The sequence below is a fragment of the Amblyraja radiata genome, chromosome 5 (genome assembly GCF_010909765.2).
Source record: "Amblyraja radiata isolate CabotCenter1 chromosome 5, sAmbRad1.1.pri, whole genome shotgun sequence".
NCBI classification, from domain to species: domain Eukaryota; kingdom Metazoa; phylum Chordata; class Chondrichthyes; order Rajiformes; family Rajidae; genus Amblyraja; species Amblyraja radiata.
Genome location: NC_045960.1, coordinates 40,985,029 through 41,003,297, shown reverse-complemented (window position 1 = coordinate 41,003,297; position 18,269 = coordinate 40,985,029). Strand labels below are relative to the sequence as shown.

At 40.2% G+C, this 18,269-nt stretch overlaps 1 protein-coding gene across 4 annotated transcripts in view; it reads right to left on the bottom strand.

Annotated features, from left to right (window-relative positions):
• Window positions 1-18,269, bottom strand: part of epha7 (EPH receptor A7) — a 255,858-nt gene that overhangs the window by 174,062 nt on the left and 63,527 nt on the right. For all 4 annotated transcript variants that reach the window (XM_033021065.1, XM_033021066.1, XM_033021067.1 and 1 more), the window contains exon 4: window positions 967-1,122. In XM_033021065.1, coding sequence (XP_032876956.1) covers window positions 967-1,122 — 156 coding nt within the window. The remainder of the gene's footprint in view (window positions 1-966; window positions 1,123-18,269) is intronic.

Below are 18,269 nucleotides of genomic sequence, written 5' to 3'. Positions count from 1 at the left end.
GGACCCTTCTTCAGAATTCAGCATCCAGAGAAGCTGCCTGACCTGCTGAGTTACTCCAGCATTTTGTGGGCTTTTTTAAAAACTAGCATCTGCAGTTCCTTGCTTCTGCAATATAAGCCGTCATATTTTCAGAACCGCACAAGCTACTTTATGGTAACTATAATATTTTCCTTTTATTTGGAAATGTTTTGCGCCAACGTATCCATCGATAGGTTAATGAATTTATTAACTGATATATTGGCTCTCCCAAAGAAGACGTAGTCAAGTGCAAACATTGTAATTCACATTAAACATGGTATTTCTGACATAATACAAAAGTGAAGAGTGGTTATTTTGGAGGAAATAAGATTGTCTCCCTCTCACTACTTAAAAGGTAGGTGCTGAATTCAATAATAATTAATACCAAATGATTTCCATGCTGGACTTGGGAAACTGTAAACAGGCAAAAAAAATTGAGTTGTAAGCATCAAACTAGACATCGGGACCCAGCTTCCTGGTCATTCCATCGATGTTACACAAATCCAATAATATTGAATTTAAGCGTGTCGTCAAAAGCTTGCAAGAATACAAGAAAAACATTACCATTTTTGTTCTCAGGTAATGGACGATTGGAACTATAGTGCATAACTCACAATAACTAGATTACTGACCATAACTCTTGAGCTGAATGGAGAGCAAAACCCATAATGTATCTGAAAACCATGCAATAACAAGGAACTGTAAATGCTAGTTTACAAAAAAAGACATAAAGTGTTGGATTAACTCAGCCAGTCAGGCAGCATCCCTGGAGAACATGGATTGTTGGAAAAAGCCCCCGACCTGAAATGAGTTTCAAGAAGGGTCTCGACCCAAAATGTCACCCATCCATGTTCTTCAGAGATGCTGCCCAACCCAGCTGAGTTACTCCAGCATTTTGTGCCTTTATCGGTAAAACTATGATGCACAGGGCAAAATTAGTCAACTTACTTGTACAAGGTACAGAAGGAGGATCGGTAAGGGCTCTGTTGTAGCCATCCTCACATTCGCACCGCGAGGAGCCTTCCTGGTCTGTGTGGCTGTGCGCTGGGCAGCGGGCACACTGATGGTCCAGTGATGATGATTTATAGAATCCCCACCCACAAGCTGCAAAAGGAAATACAAGATTTTAATCTCAGCCTCTCCATTAGAAGTATGCAGTCAAAGATCAGTGTGGGTTCATTAAGAACAGCGTGAAAAATAAATGAGAAACAAGAAAAGATGGTCACATAAAACAAATCAGGGCACAGCTCATGTACTCGGTAAGTTGCTAAAAGTCAAGGCAAGATGCATTCATCACCTATAACTAACACCCCTTCAGCTCATTAATGGTCATTATGATGCCTCAGTGTTCACCATTAATATAGGGAAAATAAATCACTTCATGCCAGGATTTAGGTCAGTAGAGAAATTCTCTCAGTCCGTTGTGGTTTGCCCATTAACATTACAATTGCTGCATTTCTTTTCTCCTTAAGGTAAATTAATATAAATCCCTCAGTGTTGTTTTACTGGAAATCCGATAGGTTTCTAAACATTATAGGCTTTGAACTACATTCTATGCATGCTGCGAATTACCAATCAGTTCAAATGTATGAGGTAAAGTATCAGGAATATTGGACACCATGTCAAAATGTCTTTACCACAGAAGGCTGTGGAGGCCAAGTCAGTAGATATATTTAAGGCAGAGCTAGATATATTCTTGATTAGACAATAGACAATATACAATAGACAATAGGTGCAGGAGTATGCCATTTGGCCCTTCGAGCCAGCACCGCCATTCAATGTGATCATGGCTGATCATCCCCAATCAGTACCCCGTTCCTGCCTTCTCCCCATATCCCCTGACTCTACTATTTTTAAGAGCCCTATCTAGCTCTATCTTGAAAGCATCCAGAGAACCTGCCTCCACCTGAGGCAGAGAATTCCACAAATTAGTATGGGTGTTAGCGGTTATGGGGAGAAGGCAGGAGAATGGGGTTAGGAGAGAAGAGATAGATCAGCTATGATTGAATGATGGAGTAGACCTGATAGGCCGAATGGCCTAATGATCTTATGAAAATACAATATTCTATCAGATTGTCGACCTCCCTGTGGTGAGCCCTGACTACTGACCTCAGTCAGGTGAACAACAACAAACAGAGACAGCAGCAGCGCTACAGCTTGGCGCCAATCCGGAGCATGTGTCCTTTTTAGGACGGGCACCTACGGATGTCGAACCGGATGGCGTCACCCTGCTGCAGACTTCTGCTGACTCAAAAGCAAGAAGAATCAGATTGTGTAGTAAATATCAGAGAAGGCACCAGGCCAATATTTGTTGGCAAAAATATATATTTTGAGAAATAAAACATTTGTCTCTGCCAAGCTTTGTCTATTGGAATAACTGCAAGAAGTATTTGGTGAAGTGTCCTGTTGACGTCATTTGCACTTGTTGGGAAAAGTAATCAATACTAATATCTATATCTTATTTATAAATAATAAAACAGATATTAGCTCAGTCACTGAGCAGCCCTTTGTACTATAAATAAAATCCAGCTAACCTCCAAATAAAATTACAACAGAGCATCTAATCCTTTGCTAGCAGCTTTGTACTAAGGAAAATATTGGCATCAACACTTGGAACCTTATTTGCGCATTGTTTACTTCTACATGCTGAAGCAAGCAAATAAAGGACTATTACTATAGAGCATTGCATTATTAGATAGTAGTGATACTATGGAGTCAGGCACGGCTCAGCAGTCATTAACGTAGAACAGAAAATGTGATGAGCCAATAATAGAGGCTTTGTTACTAAGGAGTTATGATCTTAAACTCGTATGGCAAAAAAACCCCCATCATAACTTGAAGATGTGATGGGAAGTTCTCACAACTATTCTAACCAAATGCCAGCTCAATGAAAGCAGTGCACATTGCGGGGGATGTTGGAAAATAAAACAGAAAATGTTGGGATATGCTCAGCAAGTCAGTTGGCATTGATGTTGCAAGACCAATAAGTTGAATGGTGGGTGGGTCATCTCAGGAAAGGTCATCAACATGAAATATCAATTATGTTACTTTTTTCAAAGCTATTGCCTAACCTGCTATTATTCCACAAAGTTTGCCCACGTAAAATCAATTTACGTAGAAATGTAACCCCAGTCAGTATTGTTTTTCATGCAAGACATTGGGTTACTACACATTCTACTCCACTTTGAATATATGGTTCCACTGAATCCATCACTAAATATCTAAAGTAGAAATATAGCATGCAGGAGCAAAATATACATTGGTTGACCCTGCATCAAAAGCAGATGCAGTTCTGATACAGGGTCTCAACCCAAAACACTGACCATTCCTTTGCTTCCACTGATGCAGCTCAACCTACTGAGTTCTTCTAACAGTTTGTATTTTGCACAGGATTCCAGCATCCACAGTCTTGTTTATCTCCTATAACATACAGGTAGTACTTTATAGCATTTGATGTAACTGAACAAGATAAATCTCACACCCATTATCAAATGGACATGTGTGTTCTCTGAAATCGTGCTGCAAACCAATTACTAGCACATTTCCTATATTACATAAGTGACAACTCTTCAGCTGTAGATCATTATGAAGTCTGAGATCATGAACACTATAATGAAAGTCTGGAAACCCCAAAACTGTGCAATTTTATCAATTTACAGCCATAATTTGAACACTGATTTATGTTTGAATATAATGTTGGTCCTTAATTATTTATTATCTTTATTGCTTAATTTTGTATTTTTTGTTTCTGCCTTCCAGTTTTGTTATGATTTTCAACAGATAAACATAGTAATTGCACATCCATAAGAGATAACCACAAATGCTTACACTGCGTAGCTCGACACTGAGCCGGATGTGTAAGGATTGAAGAACAGAATCACTATCCGAGTGAGTGCCTGGAACGTAATGTTCAGTCATTATTGAAACATCCTGCACAGAGCCCGTCAAATCCGTGCAAGTTCAAAGACCTATCTTTCCGGAATTAACCTTTATCTCAGAAAACTCTCACAATGTCACCGTGTCTGAGCTCTCAGTGTGTGGAGATTTTCTTGTACATGGCTGGGTGAGTTCCAATGAGCACCTTGTCCTTCAAGAGGGATGTCATAGACACTGGAGGATTGATGACTCTGGCAATACTTCCGAAAGCATCCCGGTGAACAGTGTGAGTGACTGTGAAACTCCATGACCTGGTATATATTAGAAGTGTTTAAAGTGCTGCATCATTAGTGCTCACAACACATAACTTCACCAGCATTTACACAGAGTTAAGTCACCGTGTTGTGACTGGGAATGCTAATACCAAATTTTACCAATTGTATTATTGCTCCATTCGTTTTTAAAGATAAAAATGGAATGCAATGGAATAGACATACTGACACACGGGAAGAGGAATGGTCCAAGCAGTAATCTTCAGGAATGGTCCAAATCAAGCAGTAATTGTCAATAATAGCAGATACAGTTTTTTGTTTGGCAGGCCCAGGGCCAGTTTCTGGCATGAAAGGTTTTGTAATGCAGTACCCAGGCAATTGATGTCAGACATGTCTGTAATCACAGGGTTACAGTCACTTCAGTTCCTGTTGAAGAAGATTGAGGACAATTCAGACAGTTTCCTGATGACTGACAAAAGTCTCCGCCATGGAAACTGAATTTCTGCCGATATCAATGGAGGACAGAACAAAGTTCTCCTGTGGCACTGGTCCTACATATAGGCATACAGCATGGAAACTGTCATTTCCAACCAGCTGAGTCCACACCAGCCATTCTCCCTGCATTCCCATCAATTCCTTACAGGTTCAATCACTCGCCTGCTCACTGGAGGGAGGGCGGAAGGTGAATTTGCCGTGGCCAATTTACTAAGTAACGTGCACGTCTTTAGGACATGGGAAGAAACAGGAACTCCAAGAGGCAACTCTCAGAGTCACAGGGAGAACGTGCAAACTCTCAGACAGTGCCTACGGTCAGATTAAACCTGGGTGTCTGATGTCCTGAGACCTCACTACTCTGTCTCAATATTACCAGCCACGTAGTTTCACACCTAAAATATGTTATTTCTAGAAACCAAGATGCGTCTCTGGCTTTCCCTGGAACCCTATTCTAGGTGCAATTATAATTGGATGAGATAACAGATTTTCAGTGCTCTGCTATCCATTTTCAAAGCTACTACATTTAACCATTCTAGTTTTCACTGATTCTTTAGACTTTAGAGATACAACGCGGAAACAGGCCCTTTGGCCCACCAAGTCTGCATTGACCAGCGATCACACTAGTACTATCCTACACACTGGGGACAGTTTCCATTTTTTGTTTTTTACTGAGGCCAATTAACCTACAACCTTTACGCGTTTGGAGTGTGGGAGAAAACCGGAGCACAGGGAGAACGTACAAATTCTGTAACTACAGTACCCATAGTTATGAGTGAACCCAGGTCTCTGGTGCTGTAAGGCAGCAACTCTACCACTGTGACATCCTCTTCCTCAAATGTATGAGACTTCAATGCAATGGTCAAAATTTCTCTAAAAGACACAGTCTCATTCTGCAACCGTAAAGAGAAAATGCAGCAATTAAAATGATACATGGTTCAACAGATTAGTATGACTTCAGATGCTTGTAGAGTAGAATCAGAGCTCTTTAAAGTTAAATAAGCATCTCCTGCTAATTTTGTTTCTGTAGGTCCACATTGAGATGACGTGGTGGATTACTGTACCACAGATTGGTGGGTGAGGCTTTATATCCAGGTCCACCAAATTCTCAGTTTCAGGGATGTCATTCTGTGGCTAATAACCTTTTTTTATTTATTTTTTTTTTTTTTAATTATTTATTTCGAACAGAATAAAAGAATAAAAAGCAAATTTGAAACAGCATACAAAAAACAAAACAAAAATATTTATAAAGTGTCATAAACAATATCTATAAATAAATGAAATCATATGTGTCCGAAAAGGAGCAGGAAGAAGCCAAAGCTTATTAATTCCCACCCCTTATTCAACTGCTTGTAATTATCTTATGCAAATTTAGCAGCTATATGTACACCATATGTACACCAGCCACTATATGTACACCAAATTATTTACATTTGAACACTAATCAAATATTTACAAAGCCATACAAAAAAGAAAAAAAGAAAAAGAAAAGAAAAAACCCGCATATACTATACAGTATCTTAGTCATATTTACAACCCATCACTCTATAATCACCCTTCCCAATACAATCAGTATAACAAATATCACAACCTATCCTCATCCCAATATCCTTTTAAACAAGTGTTTTTGTACATCTTTTTAAACTGAATTATGCTTGTGCTAAGTTTTATCTCCTGTTCCAGACCATTCCACAAATTCACACCACAGATTGCTATGCACATACTTTTAAGAGTTGTTCTGACATTGAGTTTTTTTAAATTATGTTTCCCTCTCAAATTATACCCACCCTGTCTTTCTATAAACAGTTTTTGTATATTTCTTGGAAGTAAATTATTTCTTGCTTTGTACATGATTTGCGCAGTCTTAAATTTAACCTTCAGTGTATGTGACTTTAAGAATAATAAGAACAAATAATTGGAAACAAAAAGCTATCAATAAAAAGCAAGAATCACATAGCAAATAAATACTGCTGGATTATCAGTGCCTCAACAATAACCATCAAGGCTGTTAAAATGAATGAATTATTGGGATGAAGTTTAGGTATATCAATGCTACTTATTGTTGTGAAGCACCAAGAATTTTAAGCCTGGAGGATGCATGGTTTCTTTTGAAGGAAACAGATACCTTGATCTGAAGCCAACCTGACTCAAGCTTTGAAGAAAGAGAAATCCTGAAATACAAGAGCACAGCCCAGAAGAGACCAAGCTTAATATTTGTTGGTGGTAGACTTTAGTCATAGAGGACGGAAACAAGTCCTTCGGCCCATGTGGCCGATGCCAACCAAGATGTCCCATTTCCCCGCATTTGGCCCTTATCCCTCTAAACCTTTTCTAACCATGTACCTTTGTGGGAAGGAACTGCAGATGCTGGTTTAAACCAAAGATAGACACAAAAAGCTGGAGTAACTCAGCAAGACAGGCAGCATCTCTGGAGAGAAGGAATGGGTGGCGTTTCGGGTGGAGACCCTTCTTCAGACTTACCTGTCCATTGTAGTGAGACAGGGCGATGGAAGGGAAAGATCGGGGGGAAACAGAGCCATCTGAAGAATAAAGAGAAAGGAGGCTAATAACCCGAGAGAGATTGATCACGTTGTTTGGGACTTGTGGAGGTAGTGGAAGTTGACCCGGTAGTGTCTGCAGCTTTGCCCGTCACACCTGGAGGAAACACACCCACTCAAGGCCCACTCGATCAATGGCAAGAACAATCATCGATACATCTGTCTCCCGGCTTCTAAAGATTTCCTAGACTGCCTGGCTTTCCCTTGTCTAGTTTTGTTAAAACCAGAGGTTTAGGTTTACATTTAGGTTTATTATTGTTATGTGCATTGAAATGCAGTGAAAAGCTTTGTTTTGCTTGCTATCCAAAAGGTTCAGATAGACTATACGTTAGTACACACTCAATACAATAGATACAAAGAAGGAGGTACATAGTGCAGACTACAGTTCTCATTAGTTCCATAGACAAAGTTGAATGTCCACAATGGGATAAAGGTGAATCTGCCAGAATCCTATCTTATGAAAGGTCTGTTCAGAAGCCGGATAACAGAGGGGAAGAGTCTGGAGAAGGCTCACGACCCGAAATGTCACCCATTTCTTCTCTGAGATGCTGCCTATCCCGCTGATTTACTCCAGCTTTTTGTGTCGATCTTCAGGGAAGAATCTGTTCCTGAATCTGGTGGTGCATGCTTTCAAGTGGCTGTACCTTCTGCCGGACGGGGGTAGGGAGGAGGAGGAATGGCCAGGGTAGGACAAGTCTTTGATTATTTTGGATGTTTTCCAAGGCAATGTGAAGTGTAGATGGGGTAAATGCCAATGTCTGGTCTGTGTAATGAACTGGGCTACAGGCCAGTTCTAGTCTGATGAAGCTTCTTGTTTAAGACTTTTAACGTTGTACCTTTGAACCCAAAATAAAAATCTGTTCTTCAATGTTCTTCAAATAGTCACAAAAAATAGTTGATTAGAAAATATTGCAGTTATTTTAGATGACAGGTTAATCAGATATGAATTACTGATGCAGTGGCTGTTGATGGACAGAATACTTGTACAAGGCGGCACAGTGGCACAGTGGTAGTGCTGTTGCCTTACAGCGCCAAACACCCCTATTTGATCCTGACTAAGAGTGCGGTCTATATGGAGTTTGTACATTTTCACTGGGATCGCATGGGTCTTCTCCAGGTGCTCTAGCTTCCTCCTGCACTCCAAAGGTATGCGGGTTTGTAGGTTAATTGGCTTCTATAAAATTGTCCCTCGGAGTGTAGGATGGAATTAGTGTGTGGGTGATCACTGGTCGACGTGGACTCGTTAGGCCAAAAGGCCTGTTTCCACACTGTGTGTCTAAACTAAACTAAACCAAAGCAAACCAAGAGATTCAGTAGGTGTCCCATCTCAGGATTTCATAGACCAGTATTATGCCTTCAAATAAGCCATTGGTTAATTTGGGGAATGTGACTTTCTCACCCACATCCCTGCTTGGTTCTGTTTATGTGTCATATGAATGACGTTCAGTGTCCAGTTAAATGTACAATATTCAGAATGACCTTTTCCAAAATTAGATTGCAGACATTTTATCATGCATTGAAGAGGAAAATTGGATTTAACAAACTACTTCCCCACCCTCACCGGCAGCATACTCCAATAGTCCAGCCATTGCCTCCCCGTCCGCCAACCAATTGACCCCAATGTGCACTGCCCTACAAATTGCCGTCAGGTTAGCCAAGTTGTCAGTATTTTCTGAGCCAGTGAGTGATGTATGAAAGCAGCTTAAAAGTGGGGGAAAAAATATGAGAAATGTTCACTGGGATGAAAACAGCTGATGTTGCATGACTGCAGTTCACTACAAAGCCAATATTTTGACCAGTACAATTTGTAGTATCCCCATCTAAGCATTTAGTAATTGAATTATAAAATATATTTTCAAAACGCTTTGGAATAACCATGTTATAGTAATGAAACACAGGTTTGAAGTGCAACTTTGTTTTTTAAATGCAAGAGGTGCGACTTTGTGTCTGTGTAGAAGATCTTGTTAGGGCAATGTCATTGAGTTTGAACGGATCATGACCTTGCCTCACATTCAGAGCCAAAGGTCACCAGAGTTTTGATCACTTATAGCAACCAGGGTAAACAGATAGTGGAGGGAAACAGGAGGGACTAAAAACATGAGAGACGTCAATAGAACTAAAACTAAAACTTTTGGAAATAGACACAAAATGCTGGATCGTCTCTGGAGAGAAGGAATGGGTGATATTTCAGGTCGAGACCCTTCTTCAGAGGTTTTGACCTGAAACATCACTCATTCCTTCTCTCCAGAGATGCCGCCTGCCCCGCTGAGTTACTCCAGCATTTTCTGTCTATCTTCGGTTTAAACCAGCATCTGCAGTTCTTACGTACATAAAACTTTTGGAAGTCAATCTAAATGACACAATGGCTTCATTACAGACATTTCACAAATGATCAGAATGCATGTTCATAGTGAGGATTATCAATGATCAGCTTTTCACATTTGAAGTTCTCCATTCAAAAATAAGTCTATATTTGTTTTTATTTAGAAACGTACTTCCCTTAATTCTCGATATTCTTTTACTTATGAAACAAGTTTATAGGGTCAAACAAGCAGAATTAGACCATTTGACCCATCAAGTCTACTCCACCATTCAATCATGGCTGATCTATCTTTCCCTCTCAACCCCATTCTACTGCCTTCTCCCCATAACCCCTGACACCCATGTTAATCAATAATCTGTCAATCTGTGCCTTAAAATTAAACTTGGGCATCCACTTGCCAATGAATTCGACAGATTCACTACCATTTCATCCAAAACGTTGATTAGGCTGAATGATTTATCAAAATAATGCCCATTTTAATTTACATAAATATTTCCCTAGTCATATTCTGAAGTGAGCAGTTTAAATTTCACAAGAGAAATCTCTCAGCCTGGTTACCATTCTGCAGTGAAAGCTTCCGTTCCAGAGGAACAAGGCCAGTTCGGGCACTGGAAGAGACCACTTACTCTGGAAATGGTGCCTAATATACGTTCTTTTCGTTATGCCAGGAAGAATTGCACATTAATAAAAAAAGAAACCTTTACAACACTGAGGAATTAATATCCTTTGGTAATGTACTATTGCTAATTCACATACTGTTATATTCCGGACGGCAGAATGAATAACAACTTACACGCAGGTTGCCTGGATCACGAGAGAGAGCTTTATTACCCAACATTCCCTGCTTATATTAAACACCAACTCATTAACATACATGAATATGTATGAATACAATCTTATTTTAGCACAGTCATTAACGTGTTTAAATAATTAGGTTAAGATAGCATATTAAAAAATTGTATGCAAACAAGTTAATCATCGATTTGCTATTAAAAGAAATCAAAGCCACAAATCACTAAAAACTAGGCTGACATTTACAGCTGAACTTTGTATGGTTAGCTAAATCAATAATTACATGCTACCTTTTTCAATATATTTTTTTTTACATACTTAATTATTTGAGAGTGGATGTTTATCCATCTGTGTCAGAAAACACAAATATATCTGGTTAGTAGAATAAAGGGGCAATAAAAATGTTCAACATTCATACCTCTTCACCAAACAATTGGACAGCCAAGGACATTTAAAGGTTGAAAATGAAAAATGAGCAAATGCATTAAAATATTTTTACAAAATTAAGGTAAAAACATACCTTTTCATCTTATTCTGCCCTACGTAACAGTAAACCAATTACCGTGGTACCTTTGCTAATGTTGAGTTTAACTGCTTCATTTTTACCCCTAAAGTTACTGTTTAGCATCAAGGGATCCAATTCTTTGAACAGATTGCTTGCACTGCTCAATAATTAAGGCATGGTAATGAAGTCAAAAGAATGAGCAGTTTCTGCAAATTAGATTTTATTAATGGGTTGTTAATTATGGAAAAGAAACAAGAAAAGCAACTGATCTGTTCTTTTAAAATATAGATATTTGTTCTCAATTTGCTAAATAAACTAGCCTTTGGAATTGACTGGAACACAGATGAAGCTAATCAGTCACTTATTGAATCAGCATGAGTAATGGAACCATCTTCAGATCCTATTGCAATTTTTTTCTCGGTGCCTGCTTTATGGTAATGTTAAGGAATGCATCATCTCATTAGTCACTTTCCACAACACTTAAAATGAAAAATAAAGCAGTTCAACAATATGATTTGCTTGTAGAAACAAGGAACTGCAGGTGCTGGTTTACAACAAAGGACACAAAGTGCTGGAGTAACTCAGCTGATCAGGCAGCATCCCTGGAGAACATGGACAGGTGATGTTTCGGGACGGGATTTGCTTCTTCAACTATTACGCACGGGGATTGTAGACTACGTTAAACTAACCTTAACCGGAATAGTAGGCTCCAAACGTAACGGACATACACGTTTGCGATTGCTCAGTGGGACGTATCGTCTGGGATTCTGTCGATTAAATCATTGTCGATTATCTCCAACACAGGTTGTTTAAACTCCCTATTGGTCAGCTATGGGTTCTGCTCCCTTGGTGTCTCATTTTCTAAATACAATGTCACAAAATACTTTACCTGGTGCAATGCGAGTTGCAGCACAAAAATTTCCATTCCTAATATACTCTTAAATAAATTCCTTAAATACCGAGATAAAGATGTTGCCAGCAGGTTAGCTCTTCTATTGATTGCCTGTGCTGGTAGGAAAACATTTGACGGGATTATTGAAAATCAGGATTTACCCTGCAATAAGCAGCAGAATGCAAAATAGAGGCTTAAGAATTCCAAAACCTGAAAATGGTTGGCAACCATTAGATCTGTCACAATGTTATCTTCAGCTCTCAGGGTGCAGCATTTATTGTTGATTGTTTCTTAGCATCGGGCTAAGCACTGACAGGCTGGACATAGGGAATGTCATCTGGAATCCCAGGGACTGAATTGTATGCACTCCTGATGCTTCAATGGAAGTCAGGGAACAGAGAGGTCCAAATGCAGCCACTACACTTTTGGGTCATTAGCAATGGAATGAGGAAGTAGGGATTAATATCTGTAGAAACACATGCATTGCACAATCTCATTGCAATTTTGGGAATTTTAAATAGGCAGGTCAATCATAAAATGAATAGCATCATCCACAATGCAACCCAGAAACAATGCTTTTCCGATGGGAATAATGATTATGAGAAGACAGGGATAGACACAATGAGCTGAAGTAGCTCAGTGGGTCAGGCAGCATCTCTGGAGAAAAGGAATGGGTGACGTTACCTGAAACATCACCCATCCTTTTTCTCCAGAAATGCTGCCTGACCCGCTGAGTTACCCCATCACTTTGTGTATATCTTCGGTGTGGACCAGCATAAACCACCACCTCCTACGAGTCTTATGATCTTTAAGCAGATTCTTGATTAGCATGGGTGTCAGGGATTATGGGGAGAAGGCAGGAGAATGGGGTTAGGAGAGATAGATCAGCCATGATTGAATTGCAGTTCCTTTCTACACATGAGAAGACAGGGGTTGGGAAATGTTCGGGGTTACCACTAAAATTCCAAAACAGACCAGATTACAAATCAAAAAAGCATTAAGGCTAGAGAGGATTGAGGGCAATTGTATTTGTATTTAAAAAAAATCACCAGCCCTCACATACACATCAAGATTCTTGTGATGATGTTTGTCGATAATCAAAATGGCCAGTCGAGGTTTATTGACAAGTTCAAGAACAATTCAGGTTTTAATTCAATATTTTTAATCGAAATGTCAACTAATGGCAAAAAAAAATTCAATCTATTCATGTCAGAAATCATCACCCTGTCAGTTATAATAATGGACTTTGGCATGTACAGAGAAAAAAAAAATCAGTGTTCTGACAACAATGAGGGAACTCACCCTCCTTGTGTGATCATCTTTGGACCCCCCCCCCCAACCCTCACAACCTTCCTGCACTTTTGTGGTATATGTTAGACCTCTTTATGACCATGCCTGACATAATTTTGTGACCTCCTACGAGCCTTATGATCTTTAAAGCAGAGATAGATAGATTTACTGATTAGTACGGATGTCAGATGTTATGGGGAGAAGGCAGGAGAATGAGGTTAGGAGGGAGAGATAAATCAGCTATGATTGAATGGTGGAGTAGACGATGGGCTGAATGGCTTAATTCTGCTCCTATTACTTACGACCTTATCGTGTATTTTCTCTGAGAGAGAAACCTCATTGCATTCTGGGGCACATGACATTAAACTAACGTGTAAACCTCTACTGATCCACTTCTCTCTCATGCTCAAACCAATTCTTTGCATATTATGCTCCTTCCAAATTATTCTGCCAAGTAATCTTAATATGCTTTTGAAGTTCTCTGCAAATAAATTGTCCTCTTATAATAACTTCTCATCTCCTTCGCCTCTTCTAACCCTTTCATCATTTGTAGTGCTTTAAGTTATTTCTTATGTTGAGACCAGACTGTAACTGAAAGTTCTAAAGTGCTGATAATACACTGGGAATTCTCACCAATAATAGTTTAAACACATTAAAAAGGCAAACAAGTGATGTAATGTAGCAGTGCAGGCGTCAATAACAGTAGGACTACACAGTAGCACAATTGGTAGAGCTGCTGCCTTACAACTCCAGAAACCCAGGTTCGATCCTGACCTTGGGTGCTGTCTGTGCAGAGTTCGCACATTCTCCCTGTGACTGCGTGGGTCTCCTCCCATACGCCAAAGACATGCAGGTTTATACCTATGTAAATTGTCCCTAGATGGTGGTGGGCGAATGAAATAAGCTGCCAAAGGAGGTGTTAGACTGGAACAATGCATCACGTTCTCCCTGTGACAACATGGGATCCCCCCGGGTGTCCTGGTTTCCTCCCACATCCCAAATACGTGCGGGTTTGTAGGTTAATTGGCCTGTAAATTGCCTCTTGCGTGTAGGGAGTGGATGTGGAAGTGAGATAACACAGAACTAGTGCGTACAGGTGATCGATAGGTTGGCGTGGATTCGGTGGGTCTCCAAACTAAACTCAACAGTGGTCTGATTTTGCGAACTTTAAAACGGGATAAAAAACTAAAAGACCAATGTGCCCAAATCACAGTGATCTTGCTGTGTCTCAAAATTCAAAATGTACAACAATAATTTTAATACAGATCGATTAATGTAGATCTCAGAGAAACAAACAATTCAATTAAAATCTTTGAAAAAAAAAATCATACTGCAATTGGTAAAAGTATACGCGTGCACGGTCCCATGCACACACTCGCATATAAGATCCAGGCAGAAACATTGTGAATGTCATCAACATGCATTTCTTCAATGCAAATGCTGCCCAAGGCCAAAGTACACTCCATCAATGTGTCAGCTAGCTTGCTCAGTGAAGAGAAAATGTCTTTTCACTGCAGGCATCAAACACTTTCTGGAAACGTGTACACAGTGGGGAGTAAAGATGGCAATATTGCTCTAGCCCTCTGCTCTCTTCTGTGCAGCTATCATTGCGTAGTAATCAAATAGGGGTATTTCGTCAGCAGACCATCCCAGCCTCTGCTCAAAGTGGTGAAACTTGTCCCCACTATTGCTGACCCTGACAACAGCAAGCTTAGCACAATACAGATGAAATCTAGGACCATCCCGATGCTAAGCAGGAGCAAAAGCACTAGCAGCGCGAATGATGCACAAACTCAGCAAGCTATGCATATGGATGACATATCAGGAGCAACAATTTAGCAACACACGAAGGCAACCTTTAATTCCGAGAAAATTCCAAATGTAAAAACACCACAACAATTTAAATTCAGTATGTTTAAGAAAGAACTGCAGATGCTGGAAAATTCCTTCGCTCCATAGATGCTGCCTCACCCGCTGAGTTTCTCCAGCTTTTTAGTCTACCTTCTAAATTCAGTTGTAGGATTGCTGACATTGTCAGCGGTTATGGAAAAAAGGCAGGAGAATATGGTTGAGAGGAAAAGATGGAGCAGCCATAATTGAATGGTGACGTGAATGGCTCGATTGTAAACAGGTATTGTCTTTCCGCTGACTGGTTAGGACACAACAAAAGCTTTTCAGTGTACCTCGGTACAAATGACAATAAACTAAAATCTGAAACTAAAACGGAACTAAAAGTGGGCCGAGTGGCCTAATTCTGCTCCTATAACTTCCGAATTCGTCTGAAACAGGAATATCACTAAATGTAACAAATAGCAGTTGTGCAATGTTTAGCCCCACCCTAATTGTCTGTGGTGCTAATTTGCTTTGCATTAGCTGCATATTGGAATGCCTTAGTTATGCAACACCTAGCTTCTATCAAAATTACAGGTGCATGGGTGTAATAAAGCTGCCGCATATCCAATGCTTTTGCACTAATTGCTTTTAGTGGGATCCAAGACAAATTGGCAATGAAGCCTCTGAGTAACTATGAGAGCGAAAACAGGCTGCATTTTAAACTATTTAATGATGAGATAAATCAGAAGAGCTAGTCAAATGAACTGCAGATGCCAAAAAGACATGCTGATACACCCACGCACAACAGAAGGAAGCTATTCAGCCTCTTGTGCCTGTGCCATCTCAGAAAGACTTATCATTTTCCTCTAGTGGTTTCCCATTGTCTGGCAATATTCTCATTTTCAAGTACTTATCCCATTCAGTGTTGTAAGTTACCACAGCTTCTGCTTTTACCACGCCTTGAGTAGGTGGATTTCAAATTGTAACCACTCCCTGTCTCAAAGGGAAACAGCAACAGGATGACAGTGTTACGAGATAGCTATAACGAGAATTTCATCCGTGCTCCAAGACATGTTTCTTCAAAACTCTTCTCGACCCATTGTTGGAAATTTGTATAATTCAAAATAGTTATAAACAAGGAAACATTAAGTTATTCCCAATAGCCAAATCTTTTCATGCCTGTGCTGGTGCTTCTCGGGGAATAATTTCACTGTGGATAGACACAAAATATTGGAGCAACTCAGCGGGACAGGCAGCATCTCAGGATAGAAGGACTGAATGATGTTTCGGGTCGAGGCCCTTCTTCAGACTGAGTATCAGGGGGATATAGAGATATGGACGGGTAAGTAGTGAAAATGAGAGATCATGGAAAATGTAGACTGGATCATTGATAGCCGATGGGGAAGGTGACAATGAGGCATACAATCAGTAAAATCTAAAGGTAAAGCAAGGGTTACTTGAAGTTAGAGAAGCCAAGTCAATATCAATTTCACTGCTTTTGTTTCAGCTTTTTGCCCAAATGAATCACATCTACGTTTATAATCAATGTATTTTGACTCCTAATTATCCATTGAACCCCTTCATCACTCAGTGTTTAAAAATCCTAGAGTTTAAAGTTGATTGCCAATGGACGAGATCTCTCAGACCTGTGATTGAAGAGAAGATGCTGGGTTGCAGCCCAGTGAGGAGAGAGGGCAGGGTAGTGGGGAAGCTGGCATCTAGTCATGGCGAGAGAGAAACAGGAACTGTGAGGGGTGGGTGTTAAGTAGGATCCGACTTATCTACATGGGATGGTATTGATGGAAGCATAAAGGCAACTAGCAGTCTGTAGCCTGGTGGTGACAACCCCATGTGAACAATACTCCAGAGAACAATGAAAGAGAAGTCACACTGTACAAAATGGAGGTGTAAGGTGGCTGAATCCAAACAGCAGCATTTTCCAGAAAGGGAACAATAGACAATAGGTGCAGGAGTAGGCCATTCGGCCCTTTGAGACAGCACCGCCATTCACAGTGATCATGGCTGATTATCCGCAATCAGTACCCCGTTCCTGCCTTTGCCCCATATCCCTTGACTCCGCTATCTTTAGAATGGAATAGAATTTCCATTATTGTTATTCAAACAAAAGTTTGAATGAAATGTTGTTCCATGCAGTCATGACAGCAAAAAAAAAAACACACAATTAACACAGTTTAACACAAACATCCATTACAGTGAATCTCCAGACACCTCCTCACTGTGATTGAAGGCAAAAAGTCTCATCTCTTCCCTTCTTCTTCTTTAAGAGCTCTATCTAACTCTCTTGAAAGTATCCAGAGAATTGGCCGCCACTGCCTTCTGAGGCAGAGAATTCCACAGATTCAAAACTCTCTGGGTGAAAAAGTTTTTCCTCATCTCCGTTCTAAATGGCCAACCCCTTATTCTTAAACTGTGGCCCCTGGTTCTGGACTCCCCCAACATCAGGAACATGTTCCTGCCTCCAGCATGTCCAATCCCTTAATAATCTTATATTTTTCAATAAGATCCCTGCTCATCCTTCTAAATTCCAGTGTGTATAAGCCCAGCTGCTCCATTCTTGAATATTGAAATAACCCCAAAATATTGATCACAAATATTGAAAAAATCCTTGTGCCAATAGTCATGTTTGTGATGATTATGTAGTGTGGTGTCCTCTGCAGAGTTAGAGTCATAGTGTGTGGACACAGGCCCCTTGATTCCCACACACTGGGCAAGAGAATCTGTGCATTTACCCGATCTATTCCTCACATGATTTTATACACATAAAATACAGATAGAAGCTCAACAAATCAGAGACATAGTTCCAACAATAATGTATCTATCATAGATTGGCCATCACCAAACCAGAGATTGGAGTTTTTCACAGTCACCCTCTCTTCCTTGAAGAGACATTTTTGGTTTTTACTAGATACCATGTCCCTTTCACCTTATATTCAGAAGCTATTCAAAGTGCAAAAAATATTTAAATGTAAAATCACATAATTGAAATCTATTGTGTTGAATTTGTATCTAGCATGTGGTTTCAACATAATATAGTCTCAGTGGCATGCATTATTCAGAGAGGTTCCCTGTCGCAGCGGCCTCTGGAGTCCGTCTGTCTTTTTATTATTTTTTGTCTCGTTTGAATGTAGTTTTTATTATTTTTTTGTGTGTGTGTGTGTGGGTATGTGTGTGGGGGGCGGGGGGTGGGGGAAACTTTAAAAATCTATCCCCTGCATGGAGAACCCGACCTTTTCTCTGTCGGGTCTCCGTTGTCATTGGGGCCTAGCACCGTGGAGCGGCCTCCAGCAGGAACGACCTGGGGCTCCAATCGCGGAGCCTGCGGACCTACTCACCATCGCGGAGCTGGCCGAGTTCGGAGCGGGTGGAGCGGTGGTGGCGCGCTGCTGCGACCCGAACC